Consider the following 21,291-nt stretch of genomic DNA (forward strand, 5'->3'; position numbering starts at 1 on the left):
TATCAGCATTCCTAACCAGCACGAGCTTGCCGTTATAAGCCTGACTAAAACGGTTTGGTTCTGCATCAATCATTGCGCTAACGCTGCTTGCAAGCTTGTTTGCAAACAATAAACCCTGGAATTTGCATTATGCCAACTACTCGATTAGCTTCCAATGCCCAGCGACACTACATCCAAGGGCCGCAACTTCAGCCAGCGACTAATGTCCATCGTCCACAAGCCACCAACAACTTTATATCCTCATTGCTCACTGCTCATTGCTCATTGCACACTGTCAGCTGGCCCCATGCCCAACGGAATGGGCATTGGGCAAGAAATGCAACCGTGTTACGTTTCAGTGCTCTGTTTCGGTATCAAAGGTTGATTATTTTGTCTGACCAGGTCACCAGGTTACCCATCTGAGTTAAAACTCCCCAGTGCAGCAGACGAGACGGCGACCACAGTCGCAGCCGCCCGGGACTGACCTGCAAGTCCGGAACTGACCCGACCTGCCCGAGACTGACCCCACCTGCCCGAGACTGGCCCCACCTGCCCGGGACTGACCTGGAAGTGGAGGATGATGGTCCAGATGAGGCCCAGGGTCAGCTTGGGGTTGCCGTCCACGATGTCCTCCGGCCGGATGTTGACCAGCTTGATCTGGAAACAGGCGGGGAATGAGGTTAGTGCCATAATGTCTGTAGAGATGTCAGATTAAGACATAGCAGCTGAACGGACGGTTTGGTGGTTACTGCAGGGTACGGTTTGATACATCAAAGTACTGTGAGGGCATCGAGCGTATTATACGGCACACCAGCAGGTATCAGTCATTTCAGCGGGTCGAACGGACACAGAGCAGCCAGACGAGTCCTGAGGGGTTCAGAGCGGCCCCGCAGGTCCTACAGCCGAGCGTCCGCATAGCTTTTCAGCACGAGGGGATGATATTCGAACAGGGTAACACTTCGTGCACAGCTTCCTCTGCTGTCTGCAGTCCCTTCGACAGCACATGCATTCGGTTAGACTCAGCTCGAAGTCTCGAGTCCATTCTCCCTGTCCACAACTTCGACAATACCAATGAGCGACCGGCTTTAAAGCCCGGCAAATACGCCACAAAGACGAGATTGGATCGGCAATGCAGATGCAATCTGATGCATTAGCGCTACTCAAGAGTGAATCCCAGTACGCCCAAGGTCCCAGCGGACCAACGAAAAAGCACAAGAATCTCAGGACATTGGCAGATGAAGCACAAGTCAAATCAGGAAGAGTATCAGACGCATCTCTGGCTGCCCCGGAAACATCCCACACTGCCAGACGCATAGGCGACCCCAGCACACACCACATGGTCAAGGTCAGGGTCATGAATACGGCCTGTACGCCAGACGCGTGTCTCGACTAACAGATGTAAACATAAGCTATGGATAAAACGGCTAGCCAGACGGACAGATGGACAGACGGACAGACACACAGACATGGAGGAAGCGACATTCCTGGCACACGCAGAGCGTCACAGAAAGGTCGACCGCTGCCGAAATGTCTAAACGCAGACACACTGGCTCTTAGAAGGCATGGTGATCACATCTAGAGATCATAACGGGGGGGGGGGCACGATTACAGAAAAAGGCAGAAAATAGGTAATGAAACAAAGATAGAACATTGAAAAGGATAAGTGTCGTAAGCTAAAATAAGCACACATTAAATCGCGATGGTCGTCGTCAAATTATGATGGAGCACAACAGTCTTCTGATGTGAACAAAACATGGACACAATACACGTCCATGAATACCTACTAGTCACAGCGGAAAGGCCCAGGTAGGGCACTTTTTATCGCAAAATCACTCATACATAACCTGACTTATATAATAACTAGTAAGGCCGACAACAATGAAAAATAACACTAACATTTACAAAAAGGCAGAATGTTACTGTTTCCTTGAACATCCCCAGCCCCAGCCCCCAGTGCATATCTAGTTAGCCAGTCTGTGCACGAAGACTCTGCACCACACGTGAGTAGCGCTCTGCAGGGATCACACATACCGTGCACGTACCGACCGCACAACGAGGAAAAGAATGGCACGCCGCGCAAATGACGGTCGTAAATTCTCGCCGACATCAAAAGCCCAGTGAGCTGATTAAGGTGTGGTTTAATGAGAGGATTACCGATAGTTTCTGCAATAACCTGCATAATATCGCCGATTAACTAGAAAGATTCACTTTCAGGGGCAAAGTACGTCAATGTGATCTGTGATTAAAATCTAATTGCCAATTGACAGGACACTTCGAATAGATTGGGTCATTCACAAAAACGAGACTGGTTCTAGAGGAGACAAAACTGTCAATTTTAGTGCGGTATCGATAAGAGGATGAGTTTACGACCGCGATACCAATCATTACGGTCACCTAACAACCAATACATCACAATACGATAGCCGGCAATGTGCCGTTGGTGATTATCATGACATCTATGGCCTGCGAAGGGGGACCTGAAGAAACGGAAATGCCAGGGTGCGTATGTTAGACCGGAGTGTGTCACACTGCGAGCCAGATATAAACATAGGAACATCCGATTCTGATCGCCGCTCCATCCAACGCCCGCAGTCTCGCAAACGACTGCGAAGTCTGACCGACAACTCAGGGTAGTGGTCCCACTAACACCCTGCAGAGCATCTCAGAATTCAGCACAGAACTGCCAGATTCATTTCCACCGAACAGCCGATAACAGGCAGCTGGATTTGTGATCATTAAAATTTCCGAACAGATCTATAACTGACAGTCCACTTCAATCAAAAACATTTACACAATTACGACCATTGATCAAACAGACAACGGTCACAGAATTTATCAATTGGTTACACAAAACGCGGCTCGACTGATACTCAATCATCCTAATTCAGTACAGAGCTAAACAAGCTGTCCATCAGAGGGTCTGTGAGCGGGACGCCAGCCGGGCCATCTTCTCCCGGAGAGCTCCATCAGAGCGATGTCACGGCTGTCGGTCGGAGGTGTCTCTGAAAATCTGGAGAGGACCGTGGAGGATACACGGAGGCGAGGGAGAGAGAGAGAGAGAGAGAGAGAGAGAGAGAGAGAGAGAGAGAGAGAGAGAGAGAGAGAGAGAGAGAGAGAGAGAGAGAGAGAGAGAGAGGGAGAGGGAGGGAGGGAGAGAGGGAGAGAGAGAGAGAGAGCACAGCTGCGCCGATACCGTCCCGATATCTCACCTTTCTGAAGTGAAGGAAATCCAGGGCGACCTGAACATTCTGCAGCTGGTGAAACCGCAGCTGACCCTTCTGTGATGGCTGAAAAAAGAAAAAGGCAATACGGTCAGCAACAGCAGATGCAGGCAACCGGGGGCGAGTGCTCCCACTGCACGCATCCCCACATCAAATATTCCGATCTTTTCACCCACTACCTAGACCCCTCATTTAGACTATATGGTTTGCAGTAGGGGTGCGGAGCCGGAGCCGGAGTCGCCGGAGCCGGCACATTTTTGCCCGGAGCCGGAGCCGGAGCCGGAGACGGAGCCGCCATGACATTTCACCCGGAGCCAGAGCCGGAACCGGAGCCGATTTTATTTCTCCGAAGCCGGAGCCGGAGCCGGAGCCGAAGCTGTCTGAAATTTCCACGGCTCCGCATCCCTGGTTTACAGTTTTCTTTCCCGAGCTATTAACATGCAGCTTTCCTCCCTCATCTCTCAATACATTCATTTTCCTTCCTCTTCATTCCCCTGCCATCTCCTTCTCCTCACATGTCTCCGCTCTCTATTGTCAACCATCATTTTCATTCGACATGCGGTTGGCACAGAGTTCACCGCGACAAAACTAATGCTGTGACTAACTGGTCTGTCCCGACAAACCAGCGCCTGCGACGGCCGCTGTCACCACTGACTACGATTTAACAGAGATGACTAAAGGAAAAGAACAGTGAATGTCAAAAACGCCCGTAACTGCAGCGTTGAAAGTGAACGTTTAGCCGCTTTGCGCGGACAATCTGGACGTCGCATCGCGTTTCCAGTTGTCTGCCGTTTTGATAATCCCGTGTAGAAAGTGGACGGAGCGGGGGCAATCAAAAATGATCCGATAAGCCTCCAGATGTGTCGGTGCGGCTTCCAGCTGACCGCGCTGCAGCCTTCGAGCTCCGTGCGGCTGACAAGGGTCCGTTATCTGGACGGTTATCCTCACCACCCCGCCCTTTGCTGAATTCACGGACTGTAAGAGGGATGGGCTGACCAGCTGGCAGCAGTGAGGGGTGGAGTGACTGAAGGAGGGACGGCTACAGGTTCCGGTCACCCTGACCCAGCCGACAGGTCGCACCGGGCCGGGACGGGCGGCACCCGTCTTACCACAGTCACTATCAGCTGACCCAGTGACCGATCTTGTCCGGCACAGTCATTACAACACGGAGCCCAGCCAGTGACAATTACACCACGAAAACAATGCATCATCTTACCACCGTTAACACAGAACGGCAGGGTGGCACTTATTGACTCACACCGGCTGTTAATATCAGACCAAGACTCTCGTCAGAGTGGTGCGCACGAATGAATGGGCTGCTTTCCATAAGATAAATTCCAGTGTTGTGAAATGATAGTGGCCGGCTTGATGAGCACAGTGGGGAGTTGAACGTTAGCGGTTAGATACATTCAGTCGAGAGAGATACATTATCATCAGCATGACATGTGCGGGTGGACTGACCAAGAGCATGGATGGATTGGGGTGGAAGACGTCAGTGATATGTGCTCGTGGTGCTTCACTTCCTAGCTTCCGACGGGCGGATTGTAACCATCCCCGCACTGGCAAGCTCAGAGACCAACTCACTCAACGACTGCTAATGGCGGTCTCACCTTTCAATCTTTATGTTGTAGTAATCTTGCTTTCAATTAGGAATCAACAAAACTAGCGAAGGAGAGAGGAATATCACAAGGGCCGCTCCTGTCTGCTCGCCAATGGCTGACACCCGGGGACTAAGCTCTGGTCTCCAGATGCCAGGCTTTATTTAGAAAAAAAAAAATACAGGCGGATGCAATAGTTGATTACAGGACCGATTACTTTCTGCGTTAGCCACAAAAGGAACCGCACAAGAAACGATCTTGTCGACCAGCCGAGACAAGTTAATTTATCGAGTTGATCTTAATGTGGAATCATTTGAGTGCATCAAAAAGAGCCGCTGGAGCATGAATATCTCAGACGGTAAGCGAAATATGCGCGGTTCATGAGACTAAATTACGAAATTATACAATTTTCAAAGTCCGGTTGCATGTACGCAGAGGACTGCGCAAACTAACCACATGCATAGTTGGAATCTCACTGCGTAGAATATTCTACATAGAACACGACTGGCATGCCTAAAAAACCATCATGATCAATAAATGTCAAGAAGGTATGCTGAGGGTTACCAAATATAAGTCAAATGACGTGAAAGAGATTCCAAGACTTTATATTTGCGCAACCATAGTATTGATGGTGCCAATGATGTCAATTGAGCCACGATTAAGTTATTACAAGCGCTGATCGGGCTCGCTGCAATTTTAGCGCAACTCAGATGGCTGGATATGTCCTATTGTTCTCAGAGAAAGGGTAAGACAGTCACCCATTAGGGCTAACAGCCACCAAAATGCATCTTCTAAGGACAGCCACTGCCCAGGCTCTCCTCTGACGAAGAGGGAACAATAACTATCACAATCACGGTTCAGAAGGGAGAAGGGACTGTTATTAATCAGCAACAGCCATTCTCTTGGCATAAGAGTCACAGTCAATGACACTCCCTGTTCCCTCCAAGAGAAGAGGGGCGGCCACTCACCAGTCGTTCGCCGGAGAGCACCTCCAGCAGGCCCAGCAGGTTCTTGCCGTCCCGGAGATCGACGAACAGGTCACGGACATTGCGGCCGCACTGAAACACACACGACCGGACGTCAGTCAGTGAGTCTAGACGTACCCACACATAAGACATCGACATAAGACATAAGATTTAAGACAGACAGTACCCGTACACAAGATCGGACGCTGTAAGTGAGTGAGCAGTCGACGAGACTACACACAGCATCCCCACACTCAGTCAGTGCAATCGAGACAAGGAGGAACATCATTAAATACAAAGACACGGAGTAAGGAGTTACTACTGTTAGTAGGTATAACACCAGTAACAAGCTGTTCAAGAGAGCACGCACATACGCACACATGCAAGCACGGTGTATCAAAACACCGTCCGCCTGGACCGACACTGGCAGCCACCGGCCAATCAACTCAGAGCGTGGAGCGTGACCGGTGCCGTCAGGTGCACGCACATTCGTACTGGGATCCATAGAAACACGTCAGGCTCGCACACAACTCACATAAACGCCCAACGACTCACACAGACATCCACACATACAGCATGGGCACGAAGTGTTTAGCGAACTGCAGTACCATCTACTTGCACACAGCCTGACAAGCGCGTTGCTCAGCAAGGCGGAGGGCCGGAGGGTGGTGTCAAGACAGCTCAGAGCTCACCTTCCGCGATAGAAGGAAAGTGAGCTCGGGCGCGCCCTGACATTGACACTTCCGAGATTCTACCATCTCCTTCCGTCAGTCTCTCAATACGGACATGTTAGGAGCGGCAGATGTGGAAGCCGCAAACGGAAACCAAATCAAACTGTGACGAAAACCAATTCATAACCGGCTGGATCTAAGCAGCCGCTGACATTCAGACGAGACAGCTCAAAGAAAAAACAACAAACCGTGCAAAAAATACATGCTGAGATTAGCCTTGAAAACAGGTAGAACTGTGTCATAAAAACCGACAACATACAAAAACGAAAACAGCAGATAGGCGATACAAAGTTTGATGAGTTTTGCAGACATCCACGGAGCTCGCTACAATGCTGAAAAAAGGAGCTCACAAAAGCTTCAAACAATCGCAAATCAAAAACATACTGGGTTAGCCACTGAAGGAGCCAGCCAAACTGAAAACCAAAGTGGAAAAAGCAGCAAACCACAGTCCGTCCGGCGGAGACGGACGACCGTCTATCAGTCGTTAGTGGACGGAGCTGGCAGACGGAGCGGTGCGGTGCACCATGCAGCTACCTGGAGTGCGGGCGGTGACGACCAACAACAGACGGGTCCCGGCTGGCGGCCAGGGAGGAAGCCGCCACTTACGACCTCCAGGCCGGAGTCGGTGGAGCCCCAGTCGAGCAGGAGTCGCTCCTTGGAGCCCAGGCCGCGGCACGGGTCCGGCGAGTCCGCCGGGCGACGGCAGTTGCTCGGTGGAGACGCCGCCTCCAGACGCAGGCGTTCGATGGATCCCAGCGACGCCCTGACCCTCTGTGGGGGAGGAGGGGAGCGGGCGTCCCGACGGACCCGCTCCCGCTGCTGCTGAGGAGGTGTCCTCTGCTGCGGCGGTGACCGGAGCTCGAGGCGCAGCTGCTCCGCGGAGCTGAACCTGCCGTGCCGCTGCTGTTCGCTGGAGTTGGACTGACGGCCGAGACTCTCGCTGGAGCCTAGGACCGTGCCCAGGCTCAGGAACGTCTGTAAGGTGACGCGGTATCACGGCTGACATCTAGCGGCGACCGGCAGCACCATCAGTCATCAGACTGATCACGGGTAAAGTGACAGTCTATGCGAGTAACCAGTCAGCACAGTGAGTGACGACTGAAAACTGTGGCAACATGTTTGGCTGGTGGGATAAAACTGGGTATGTCGCAAACCGGGAGCTAAAGGAGGTGGAATGCTTAATGAGACACAGCAATGGCAGATGTGGGGTTTATTATCGTCCCAATCGAACCAAGCATCACGACGGCATACGAAAACTAGTTCGACTTCTACCTGCAACAAAAGTAACACCTCGTTACACGCTGTAAAAGCTGGCGCTATCAACCCTCTCACCGAACACAACAGTGAATACATGGCCGTGCGTGCCCCGCAATCGTCCCAGTCATAGCCGAACACGCAATGCGCCGGTCATAGACGAGCACGCAACATGGACCGAGCGCCAGTCATGCTACGAGCGAGCGGCAGGCTCTCACGGGCTGCTCTGGCCCGACGGTGAGTGGCAAAGTGACTGAGTGTGAGGTGCAATAGGCGATCAACAGTGCAGCTAACTGCGGTATGCAGGAGATCTCAATGACACACGTAACTGGCGCCAATGGTGTAGTGATAGGCGGTGTGCAATAGGCAGTTAACTGGTAGCTGGTTGCGCTGTGAAATGGGCCACTACGGGGCAAACATTTCATGTTGCAGGCCAATGTGAAGATCCTTTAGACGCCGGATGATGCAGTTTGATGCAACAGATTAGGCGTAGCAGTTTGGTGCAACATGTTGGGTATAGCAGTTTGGTGCAATGTCACAACCTAGCGCTAGGTTGTGCTCGCAATTAGTGGTGCAGTTGACTGGTGCCTCACGCATGACGCAGTAACCGTCTACTTCAGTGCATAACCGACCCTTGGCCAGTGGCCTTAAAATCTTAACAAAGCTGTTTTAGATTCAGAAGATAGAGTGGCCTACCTCATAGCACATCCCATGCTGCAGTCAGGGAGGAGAGAGAGGGAGAGAGTCAGTAGCGCCACACTCAGCTAATGCCATTGAGTTCAGTTCATGGCATCTCAATACGGGAGGCGACACACAGAACGTCAAGTGTAGCCAGGAAGACCAATAGGCACGACAGTGCCAGTCAGCCAAACAGCAAGTGGAAGGATAATGGCCACCTAATGCATCCAATCTATAATAGGTTTACAAAACATTATAAGAAAACTAAATACAAGTTCACCCATACATTCACGTCGTCACTGTAACGGCCGTCAGCCACTTCCATTCATGATCGTTATTTTCCAATCATCCGTTAATTCCGGATCGATGCCCAGACCCCTCAGTAAGCCAACACCCGATCGAATGAGAGTCCCGGGTCACCGGGTGCCACCTGGTGACCACACTATCCGGTAGCCGGCGGTGACAGCGTCGTGACGTATTCACCGTCATATGACTGATGATGATGAGGAGGTTGGATTTTAATGACCAACGCCCACCAGCACCTCCCGACCTCGGATGGGGATAATGAAGGAAGACTAAATACATAAGACACATTTCATTCAAGTCGCGGCCACCGCTAATCTAACACAGCAGCATACCAGATGTTTAAACAAGGGTTGGTGCAATCAAGAGCAACCGAAACCCGTAATCATGCACTTAGTTCGGCAATACATTTTCCTTGGCAAGCTAGGCATCCGACAAGCTAGACAACCCTTGCCAGGCGCAACTATGATTTCATGAAGCCCTTAGGGACAGCCCAGGGTTCTGACAGCCGGCTGCCGCCCGGCCTCCACCAGCCCCCTTCCTTGCCTCCAGGCGCTGTTTGAGGTGCAGCAGCAGCCCCCTAGCCGGCACTACTAATTAAGACGAGTGGGTGACGTAGTGCTACCGTGCTGCTGCCGTGCCAAGGGCGTGGTCACGGCTGCGACGCCCGCACAGCAGTGTCTGACATTGCACGGAGGGACCAGGCGCACTGACGTTCAGTTGCTGACGGTGGTTGTGGGAGACGTCGTAACCCGCTGAATGAGGGAGGAAGAACGGTTGACCAGCCTGGAGTCACTCCACATTCGATTCCTGGGATGGGCGCCGCTGTCCATTGGCCAATAGTTGGCTAAGTGCAGCCTTCAGTGCAGTGTTTCACTTGCACGGGTACATCGGGCGTGTGCGAGAGAATCGAATTAAATATGTACTAGATTCGTCGCCCCGTGATATGCAAAGAATCAAAAGACATACAGCGCTTATCGCAGGGACAGGGATATGCGTTTTCGGTTCGTGTTCCAGTGAACACAGCTGGCATACATCGTGCCAGGATGCTGGGGATATAGGTACCCCGCCCACGGACGGGTGGCAGCACGTGCTTCCGCACGGATACACCTCATTAGGGCACTCGTAACCAGCCACCTTCGATTAGCATCGCCCCAACGGGTGTTCCTGATCCCGCAGGCCGAATACCGACGTGTCAGCGGGTGGGAACCCAGGAACGGACGACGGCCGGAGGGGAAACAAATATGGTTCGGCGAACACATCGGACTTTCGCAGGTCATTGACTACCGCCAGCACACCAAGCCAGGATTGCGCTCTTGTTGCCGGCACCGTAGGAAGTAGGAATTCGTGGGTAACGCGGTTCGCTTCGTCTCCAGTTTCCAGCACACACAACGCCGTCCTGGTCAGCTGTGGACAGGTCATCGGCGTTGCTTCCTCCTCAATCCGTCGGGTCACCTTATGCCCTCACTGCACGGCAAATTGACGTCACCAGCGCGCTCCCGTCTCGGTTCACTGCCGCAATGCCAACCTCTGAAGCCTGGTTCGCCTCATCGCTGGCATATAATGCACACAATGCCGGACCAGCCACAACCAACGACCACCACGGACAACTCCGCCACAACAGGAGGCACTCGGACGGCTTGTTAGCGACAGAGCGCACTTATTGCACATCCGCCTTGGTGACCTCACAGATGACAACACCGTGGTGGACGTCATCCTGGAGCGGCCCGGTCAGTGAACGCGGAGCGGGCAGCGGCGGTCATAGGACGAACCCGAGGTCACGGCTGGGCGCAGGACGGCCGAATCCGCACCGAATCTGCCATAAACGATACCGAGCGGGACCGGGGCCGTCGCAAAATGTTCCGGCTGTTTAACGTCGGCGATAAGCTCGACGTCTACCAGGACATCGGCCAGCTGACCGTTAAGCTGTCAAGTCATGCAAAACTGCGCGCTGTCTAGCATGCAGAAACCCGTGTAAGGTTCACGTGTCCGCTGCCACGAAAGACCAACGCGACACTGCGACAGCAGACTCACAGCACGCGTTCCAAAAACGAACACCGGCGTAGAGTTCCTGAGGTCGAACACTCGGGAGTTCGAGCGATGTCAAACTTATAATTCCGGCTCTCGCTGAATCAAAACCCACCATTTGACATTCCGACAAAGGGCAGGAAATGGATTCCGCTGATGGAACGTGTAGGGGCGGCCGGCGAACCCGGTACCGCTGGGGCAGACGGCACCTCGATGATCCGACACCAGCCCGCTCAGGACGGTTATCGGGCCGCAGTCAGTCCGGCTACGCCCTGATCGCACTCAATTCCAGTCCCACACGGAGACGTGGGGGAGATGGCGGAACCATGTAGGGTAGTCCCGACACCGAATGACACTGGGCGACACGGAATGACACTGGGCGGGGCTCGGCACAGGACAGGCGACCACTAAATTATGACGCGACAGCACACAGCATGGCGCTGATCGGCATGAGTCGTAAGGTAGTTCCGCTAGTGCGTCGGCCGGATCACAAGCCAGCCCCCGATACGGGAAATTCCGACATCACTCCCAGGACATCCTGAATATTTAGCTTATTTATGGCTGAGTTTCTCTGAAGATTTAATCATGTTTCTGATACGTGGAATATACACGCCATATCTAAACCAATTTGTCTACTCTCGCTATCTGAGGACATATCCAACATTGACATCGGCGCAGCATCTCGGAGGTGTGGGCGTTCTGATCAGCCACACACCACAGCCGGCGCCCATCAGTTTAGACCGGCAGCTCGGGCGCGGTCAGATCCAGCTAGCCGATACGGTCCCTTCCTCTCTCCGTCCGTCTGTCCGGTCGTCAGTACAGTGGCTCAGAGCAGCACACCAATTAGGAGACGCCCCACCGGCCGGCACTGACAGCCGCGCCAGGGGCTTCACAAAACACGGTGCAAAAACGACACAGGCATTCCTCGACACACTCCAAATGAGTCGACAAAACTACGGCCTGAACAGACACAGTCCATATTTGGTTTTGTTCTTGTTATGACCAGTACTAGTTGGTGCCTGAAGTAACGGCGCTGCATAAGGCAAGCGATCACTGTTGTGAAATGTGAATGACATCTACTGAACGGTCACATTATCTATAACCATGTCGATCGCCACTAGCAGCTATTGCTGTCAAACCGGTGACCTAAGATTTGTGCCGGCGCCACCCAGCCCCTTTCGAAACGCCGCCGCGCAACTGATGGCAGTGCGACCGGCGTCGGCATCCGGCGGCGTCATGGCCTCAGACTCGGCTCCGTCCACGGCCGTGCTCCGGCGGCACGTCTGTACTGGGACCGGCCCGCTGCACGACCGTCGCCACCTCTCCGCGGCGCCGGTCAGCCGACCGATGGCGCCGTGCCGCCGCTCCGCTCAGAGGGCCTCAGCCGGCGCCGAGCGAAGACGGCTCTGTTCAGAGGGCCTCAGCCGGCGCCGAGCAACCGGCGGTGACGGCAGTTAAATGGAGCGTCGCATGTGCAGACACTGCACATCAGTTAATGGCAAAGACAGGCTGAGGTACTTGATGTAGGAATGTCAGCTCGAAAATGCAAACAAGTATGCTTATATAAACAACATTATCGTTCATGAGATCAATCACATTGATTACTTTGCGCCATGCTGTGCTGTCACGCTTGTGAATGACGGCACTGTTGGAGGGTCACTCGTGAAAGAACTCAATGTCATGGCGTCATGTCCATCAAATGCCAAAAACGCGCACATGATACGAGATTTAGTAGGCTACAGTGCAGAAACAGCTGTGGGATGTGGACGAAAGCTTCTTGGAAAAGTTAAAGGACAAAGTGAGGAACTGAGACAAAAAGGAGGACCATGATGGTTATGTAGGCAACTTCTGTAAGGCAACTTCAGTCAACAAGTGAATATTGAGTGACTCAGGTCTGGGAGATATGATTTACGGGTGTCAGTCCACAAAAGAGGATTTTCAACTTAGGAAAAAGGGGCCAATGCCTGCTATTTGCATTGGTATCCTGGGAACCTGATACCGTTGACCAGAAAGCCATCCACGCCACCTCAACCCGTCGCACTCGTGGCTCGCTGAAGATATCGGCAGCTGGCTCCGCTCAGGATATCGGCCCCAAGGGACACTGGTGGACAATGCCGGCACTGTCAGCAGAGCTCCGGGGACCGAGCCGACCCCACTCGGATCCACTAACACTCGACCGGTAAGCAAAGCTCACAGCGATTCGGCTGACTCAGCCGCACTGACCAGTCAACACAGCATGGTCCGTACCCCACCTCACATTGTTGTCAACATACCCAAACACCAACATCCCCGACAAGGATTGCCGAACAAGCAGAAACACGTGCTCAGCTTTCATCCTGCCACCCGTCAAACATTGAACGGCAGGGAAGGATGACGTTAACCAGAGCCCACCCATACCCAGAAGGCTGCGGCGAATGCCAAAGAGAGTCGAAACGGGCGGCTCAGCTCTTGGAAATGAGCGGACGATGCTCTTTTTGTACTGGATATCAATACACGCGATTGCCAGGTTCTAAGTTTCTAAGTCAGCGCTCGTCTCTGTAGTCTCGACTTCTGAGCTCGGCTCATCGAGTGCCATGACGAGGCTCACTGAGTGCCGTGACGAACCGTCATTCTTACGTTCCGCCGACGGCCGCTCGGCGCCGCTCTGTCCAGTCCGGCCGCGCCCCGGAATGCCTGGCAGTCCATCGCTGCCGCCGTGCCGCTGCAGCGGGGAGGGGAGACTGATCGTTCAAGACAGCCCCGGTGCCTATCCGTCAGCGCCATCCGTCGAGCCACCGTATCGCGTCAGACGCTGACAGGCGATGAGCAACTTGTCAGCACCCGCGCTGAGCTGACCGATTGCCGAGCCATCGTCCCGCCCGCCGCCTGCACCGGTACCACCGCAGCCGCTAGACGAGGAAGGTGATCAACCTCCTGCCTTCCCTCGCAGCCGACAAACGCCTTCGCTTCTGTAGCTGCCGGCCAACGCTTAACAATACCCCCGAGACGCAGTTGTAACAGGTCACCTGCGTCGGGTGAGAGGCCAGCCTGAGGTCATGTGGCGACACGGTTGGTAATACCACCAAGCGTCGATACATCATCTTCACACCTTCACGCCTTCAAAGCTTTGCACCTTTGCGTTGTCGCGTCACCAAGTGGTACAATTACACGGTACCGGTCCGGCAACAAAGGTGTTGAGGTGTATGTCGCGCAACATAACAGCATCGGAGCGTGCAGATCAGTCTCCGAGACGAAAGCTGGCACCGACTGCAGCAGAGCTGAGGTGTGAATCAGGTGAGAACTGGTGTCTGGCCAGACGAGGTTTATCAGGTGGGAGAGAGAGAGAGAGAGAGAGAGAGAGAGAGAGAGAGAGAGAGAGAGAGAGAGAGAGAGAGAGAGAGAGAGAGAGAGAGAGAGAGAGAGAGAGAGAGAGAGAGAGAGAGAGAGACTGATCTGCCTGACCGTACCAGATGAGCATTGTCTGGATCAGTCTATGCCTCTCCGGCCCTAAGACCGGCGCATCCTTTGGTCGGAGGATCAGCTGACCACAAAGGCGATCAGGGGCATCACAAAAACACGGGCAGAAGTTCACTCGCCGGCGGAGGCTAATGCTAAATTGACAGCGCAGGCAGCACTCTTTTAGACAGAGGTCAGCAAAAGACAGAGAAGATAGGCGTGATGGGATACAGGGAGACAGGAGCGGAGTGGAAAGAAAGAAAACAAAGAACAGAGTGTGAGTGAGTGAGAGAGAGAGAGAGGGGGGAAGAGGAGAGAGGGAGAGAGACGATTCACCAAGCACCACCTTCATAAAAGCAGTGAAGAAGTGGGTTAGCCCGATCGAAATAACGCTAAGAAAACACCACTGATTGAATCATCCCCGTAAATCATTGGGATGCACGGGGTGTGAATCCGCCGCTCTGGTTCCAGCAATTTGTCTCCGTTTATGCACGCAGCGCGTCAGCCACATGTTGTACCCGGTGAGTGGTTTGTCGTGTTTCCGCCAGGTGGCTGGCGGGGTGCCCGGTGAGTGTGGTCGGCACGTGCGGGCTGAGGGCTCCCTCCGGCTTCCGACCGCAGCAGCCGTTACCGGCGTGTCGAACGCCGTCAAAACATCCGGCCGCTGACGACTCACCGGGCGTCCCGACAGGTACGCCACCACTTCAATAAATCCGCCTTTGTCTGGACTTCCTCTCCCTGTCCCACCGCTCCTCTCACCCTCTCTCTCTCTCTCTCTCTCTCTCTCTCTCTCTCTCTCTCTCTCTCTCTCTCTCTCTCTCTCTCTCTCTCTCTCTTCCCTCTTTGTTCTACCTTGTCACTCTCTCCCTTCTTCTATGTCTCTTTCTTAAGACAAATTCATTCGCACCTCTTCCCCACTCTCCCACACATCACCTGACGTTGAAAGGCGACATCCACTGGCAGGAGCTTGTAGCTGACGGTAGGGAATGACAAATTACTCGCGGAGCGTGTGAAAGGCACCCGACCGGATGACGAAGGCTTAACTAAACTCACGACGGCAGTCGACCCCTGCTAGTCCTAGATCATTCGTCTGGCCCAGCTGACCTGGGGCACGACCGCAGAAGACATCAGCCTGACGGGGTGCTGTCGACCTGCGAAGCGACAAAGCCACCCGGTAGCACAGGAGGGGATCAGGCTGGAAGGGTGGACCGAAATGAGCACGTTCTCAGCAAACGTCAATCAGACGTCAGGCTCCCTGCCCTGAGCTTCTCTCCTCCCTTGGACGACCGCCGTCAAGCTCGCAAGTTTCTAACAGTCCGCCAATCTCTCTCCAAAAGACACTCCACCCACTTTTGTCTCCACACCTTCCCAGTCCTCCTTCAGAACAGATGCCCCAGTCAGTGCAATCCGCCGACACCCAGCCCCATCTGTGTCGACTCCGGGGACCACCGGTGCAGGCCGCCGCTGGCGAGGGAGGAGTGCGTCGAACCGACGAGCACGTGCTGTGCACCGCGCACGTGCACAGTGCACAGGGTGCAGGGTGGGTGGAGTCGCGTCCGTCCAGAATCACTACTCTCATCTGTGACCCAGATGTCGGAAGTGACGTTCAAAAGGTAGGCATAACGGGTTAGAGTTTATCCGATTTGTGAACACGTGTTGGAACAGATGAGCTCTGCTACAGCGTCAGCAGTGTTATTTGCGAGTCTTCCTCTCACAGTTGGAGCCGTGAAACGCCCTTCTCACGAATCTATTTGGCAACATTACCGAAGCCCGTCAGAATGAACCACTCTGGTCCTCTCCTCCCCGTCATGCTGGCCGCCGCAATCCTCTTCTTTGGCCACCGAGCTCTCTCGTCTGCGGGGCTCGTACCGTCAGCCGCCGCACTGATGGAGCCGCAGAGAGAGACGGCCTTTTTGCGGACCCAGAGAAGGGGAGCGCTGTGCCTTTTTGTCCCCACTTCAGCTGCGGCGGCAATGCATTGTCCAGAGCTCGCAGTCCCACGGTCGGGGGCTATCCGGATACTGAGATGCCGGCAGGTCAGGGGACATCAGGTCACCAGAGGATACGGCCTTCAGGCAGATCGTGGGTGCCCACAGACAGGCATCAGGAGACCCGGAGATGAAGCTGTTCATGCTGTCGCGACGACGCCGGTGGCCGCACCCAGCGTGGTATGTCGAGCGCAACTCAGTTTATGGAAAGGTCAATCACACACGGCTGTCTCGCTGAACCGCTGGCAGAGGACGCCGGACAACCCACGCTACTGCGAGAGTACAGCGAAACGGCAACAGACGGACGGACGGTGATATCGGAGCAAGGGGCGTCACCGGCTCACTATCGGATCAATATCTCCGGACCACCGACTCTGCATCTCCAGATCAGCGGCCGTGCATTTCGGGATCAGCGGCCGTGCATCTCCTTATCACCGATCAGTGGAACTAGAGCCACGGACCGATGCAAGACCAAGGAAGGGAAGCAGTTGGCAGAAGAAGAAAACGCTTCCCCGAATGACCCAGTCACGGACGGATGGATGCACGGGATAGCCCTTCGTCGCGGTAGCAACAACAACCCTCTGACAATTCCAGGTATACATCATATTGTTTGCTACATAGATGGGCAAAAAGCACATGCCAATGTAGGTTATCTATGAAGGAGCGTCATGCAACCCGGCCAAATTACACTAATCATGGTCATCTGCGTCAGTTTTTCTGCAGCCTCCAGTCCACTGTTGCCCGTGTTTCAGCAGGTTAAGCGCTCATGACATTTATCGCCACCCAGGCAGTAACCTCTGACAGCCATTCCCATTAGGTTGGTAACCACACCGTTTAATCGGCCGCCGGCCGGGTGGCTGGTTAGTGTCAGAGATCTGCCGGCGGCAGACCGGGTCCACTTGCAACCCTTCATGGCCAGCGCAGCAACGTGTCATTACAGCGGTCCGGCCGGCCGAGTGTCCGCCTAGCATGCAGCCCGCTCCGCCCGCCCTGTATACGGCTATCGACGGGAAAAGGACTGCCGTCGTGCCGTCCGTGCCGACGGTGCCAGTCGTCCGCGCTGATGGCGCCTGGCGCCGATGGCGGAGCCCACCAGAAGCCGATCGGTCCGCAGTCATTGGGTCGGTCTGCTCAGTTCAGCCTTATGACAGGGGCGGAGCCGAGACGCCAGGCTCGGAACAGAGTCTAGTTTTATGACCCCGCTTTGGGTATCACGTGTCACGATCAAATCCCGGCGCCCAGCAATTAACGGGATGATTTAGGAAAGTGAGTCATTGTCGGGAAGCCGTTCAGATTTCAGATTTCAGATTTATTTGGCGAAAGATCCACATTAACACACATGGTTTTTCACAATCGCACGTCAGCAATTCAAACGTTAAAAAACAGGAAGAGGTCGGCCAAAGCCAAAGTGGCCACACGGATGCACGTGACGATGTTTAAACACTCCTTATATTAAAAATATGCTGCTTTAGCTGGTGTTTGAATGACACACCTGGCTCGGTAACTGGGAGCTGGTTGAAAGCTTGCACAGCCCCATAGCACAGCCTGCGTCGTCCTGCTTCAGTTCGGATGCGTGGGAGAGCAAGTTCAGAGGCGCGTCGCGTATTATGAGCGTGTCTCTGTCTCGCCGTCTGACCGAGCGTGTCGGCTATTTCCTCGGGCTGACCACTGACAAGAACGCTGCGCAAACTACACACGCGGCAGTACATCGCCATCTCAGATGCAGTGAACCACCCCATATCATGGAATACATCGGAGATATGGTCCCGTTTTCGTTTCCCGGACACTACACGTGCACAGAAGTTCAGAATCTTCTGAACGCGGTGTAACTGGGTCTGGCCACAAGTCCCGTACACTGACATGCAATATCTCACGATTGATATAACAAGAGCTTGAACTATTGGCTTCTTGAACTATTGGTTCAACGAGTTTATGCATCCACAATCGACCAATAAAGCCTGGTATAAACCAGAGTATCCTTTGCTGATGACTGAGACGCAGTCATTGTGAAGACAAGTTCATTAAACGCTACAAGGGCACAGCAGGCAGCGATTAACCCTATTAGTGGCAGGGGGGGGGTTGTTTTTATCCACCCCTCAGGTTTTTCGGGAATATCTCCAAAACCGCTGAAGCTACGATGCTGAAATTTTCTGACTTTTCCTAAAACTAAATTGGGCACATTCCCTGAAAATTTCAAGTTCATAACTTTACCAGGGGCGGCTCCAGAGCACTGGGAATTGGGGGTCCTATTCGTGAAGCGAGTCATTTGGGCGAAGATCACGATGCTGCACCAGTTTTACGAACAGTGAATGAAAGGTATCATGTGATAACATATACAAAGTTATTGTGCATCCTCTTTTGACACGTTTTTGCTATAATAGGCGGATCCAGGAGTCCAAAAAGGGGGGTTATTTTTTACCTCCCAACATAGGTGCCCTGACACCGCCTATGCATGACCAATACAATTTTGGTCGTTCTCTCATAAGAAAATTGTAACATAACAAGACCATTGCCACCCTTTTTAGAAACAGTACCAACAAAAACCTTATTTACTATACTTTTTGTGTACCCCCAATCTCAATGATCTGTATCCGCCTATGATTTTTGAAAATGCATATTTTTAGGATCCATGTGAATTGCTGGTTCATTCTCTATCGATCGGCAAAAGTTGCGTTAAGATTGGTTCAGAAACCTGGCCGTGATAAACAGTCAAAAATGTATCTGCAATTTGCCCGTTTTTACCCCCCTCTACCCCCCTATTGACATTTTTTAATATTATTTTTTTTAGAAATGTAGATCTCGTTGAGCCAAATCGAATGCCGTTTGAATTTTGAAAATCGGCCGGTTAGATCTCGAGATATCAAGGGGGGGGGTCGTAAACAGCCCCCCCCCTGCCACTAATATGGGGTAGCCGGGAGCCTGCCACTAATAGGGTTAAAGATCTCCGCATGTTGATGCAATTCCAGTTCCAACAATTACATTGAAGATTAGTGCCCGTACATTGTTTTTAGATGCGCTGTCAAGATAGCTGAAATGATCACAGTGTTGCTATGTTTGGTTAATGTAGCGTGCCGGAGTCCCGGCCCGCTGGCACCAGTTCTCCGATACAGCATCTGCGGCTCCACGGACCGGCAACGGCAGATTAGTCCCGCAGCGAGGCAAAAACACAAACAAACCTACCGCCCCAGCATCCTGTTATTGCTTTCAATCATCACTTCACTTGTCAGCCTGGACTTACATGAATCGACCAAGCAAAAACATCGATCATGTCATTGACAGGAACACGTCCAGGCAATCGGCTGTATTGGGTTAGGGTGGCACCGGCGGCCCACCCCGGCGCCGGCTCCGACGCCCCGACGCCGCCGCTCACACGCTCAAACGATGGGCGCCGCTTACCACGAACGACAATCTGATTTAGACAATCTGATCACGGCCCAGATCGTCCCATCCCTGCTCCGATGAAAGGGTGGCTTCACGCGCAGCGTCATTACAGAAAATCGACAGTTGGAACTGGAAGCAGTTATTGCTCATACTGATGAAATGTATGAAACGGGGCGAGACGTGAGTGAGTCTCTTGCCATCTCGGAGCGGACGACTTGTTCAGGTGCAACAGGACGATATGGAACCGGGACAGGACGGGAGGGGATCGAACAGGAAGAAGCAGGACGGAAAAAGGCAGTATGGGTGGAGTCGTCGAGACAGCGACCAGCCACCCATCACCGCTGTCACGACACCGCTAACTGCTCAGCGTTCCACACCACTCAGCCCACCTAACAAAAACCCCGCGGCAGAGTGCACCGCATGTCTCCGGCTTGACAGCCCGCGGTCGGTGGGTCTAAGGTGTCGGTCCGCCCGCCCGAGGTGGTGCCCGCCGCCAGGTATGCAGCGCAGTGGCGGCGGCATCCATAAGGACTGCCCAGGTGCGGTGGCCAGCTGTTTTTGCGGCTGGGCCCGCTGCTCCGATGGCCCGATAGCAGACACTGTGAGCGGTGGTCCGTAACTGATCCGGAGCTAATCCACAGGCGGAGCCGTGCCCGGCCTCAGAATGGGCGGGGCTGAGCTAGGCTGGACTGGAATGAGCTGCTCGGCTGAGATGGGCTGAGCTAGGGAGGGCTGTGCTGGGCTACGCGGAGTTGGCTGCGCTAGCGCCGCATCCCGAGAAGAGCCGGCTAGGACTAGACAAGAACATGCTGATATTGTATGCTTCTATGCATACTCCAGTAGATAATTCCAAGCTTCTAGGAAGGGACTCTACACTAGTCACTAATGTTATTGTTAATGTAATGAAAGCACTACCACTGCACAGACCCCGACCGGTAATACTCAGCACCATTACCGGTCAATGAACCGAATCCACTCTGCATAAACCAGCCGGTAGCGATTAGAGCGAGAGGTCGCCTGACGTGGTCGGTGTCCAGTCAACTGTCCGGCCGAGACCACCGGGAGTCTGACCCACCAGTGACACAGAACCACTCGACAATACTGGCAGAACCACTCGATCGCTCAGGTCATCAGCGGTGACCGGCTGGCCACAGTGACCGGCGGGCAGGTCAAAGCCCGGTGGTGACACCGTTGTTTGTTGCACCTGGTGGCGGCGGCGTGGCTTTCCCGCCGATCACCGTGATTACCAGGCCATTCGGTGATGCAGTGGCTACCCCACCGCTCGGCAGCTGTGCTCGGCATACTAAGCACCACAAGGTCGCTAGCCAGGTCCGGTCAGAGCTCGCCGCAGCAGAGCGCGGCCACTGTTAGTGCTTTCAAAGATCAGTAGTCAGAGGTCAGCAATCAGCAGTCCGCAGTCCGCAGTCAGCAGTAAGCAGTCAGCGGTTATTGAGCAGCGCTGAGAGACATCGGGGCCTCCCCGATACGCCTACCGTCCACCTCCGGCCCACCAAGTCACTGCCGGACTCGGCCATCACAACCCAGTCACGACAAAAGATCGGCAGCACGACAGCGCGACTGACACCAGAATGCCATTGTTCACACTGAAGGCATCAAGACCAGGTGGTAGCAGGCGCGTAACCACCACTGGGGACACTGGGGACCGGTCCCCAGTAACTTTTGGGTTACTGGGGACCGTCCCCAGTAAAACTGACGACCTCAATTAGCTT

At 53.7% G+C, this 21,291-nt stretch overlaps 1 protein-coding gene across 3 annotated transcripts in view; it reads right to left on the reverse strand.

Annotated features, from left to right (window-relative positions):
* The window catches only part of LOC122393155 (microtubule-actin cross-linking factor 1-like), a 215,643-nt gene that overhangs the window by 135,061 nt on the left and 59,291 nt on the right, over nucleotides 1-21,291 (reverse strand). For all 3 annotated transcript variants that reach the window (XM_043389195.1, XM_043389203.1, XM_043389190.1), the window contains 3 exons: nucleotides 5,767-5,856; nucleotides 3,189-3,266; nucleotides 544-636 (listed from right to left, as the gene is read on the reverse strand). In XM_043389195.1, coding sequence (XP_043245130.1) covers nucleotides 544-636; nucleotides 3,189-3,266; nucleotides 5,767-5,856 — 261 coding nt within the window. The remainder of the gene's footprint in view (nucleotides 1-543; nucleotides 637-3,188; nucleotides 3,267-5,766; nucleotides 5,857-21,291) is intronic.

This window comes from Amphibalanus amphitrite, unplaced genomic scaffold (assembly GCF_019059575.1).
Source record: "Amphibalanus amphitrite isolate SeventyFive unplaced genomic scaffold, NRLGWU_Aamphi_draft 000024F_arrow, whole genome shotgun sequence".
NCBI lineage: Eukaryota > Metazoa > Arthropoda > Thecostraca > Balanomorpha > Balanidae > Amphibalanus > Amphibalanus amphitrite.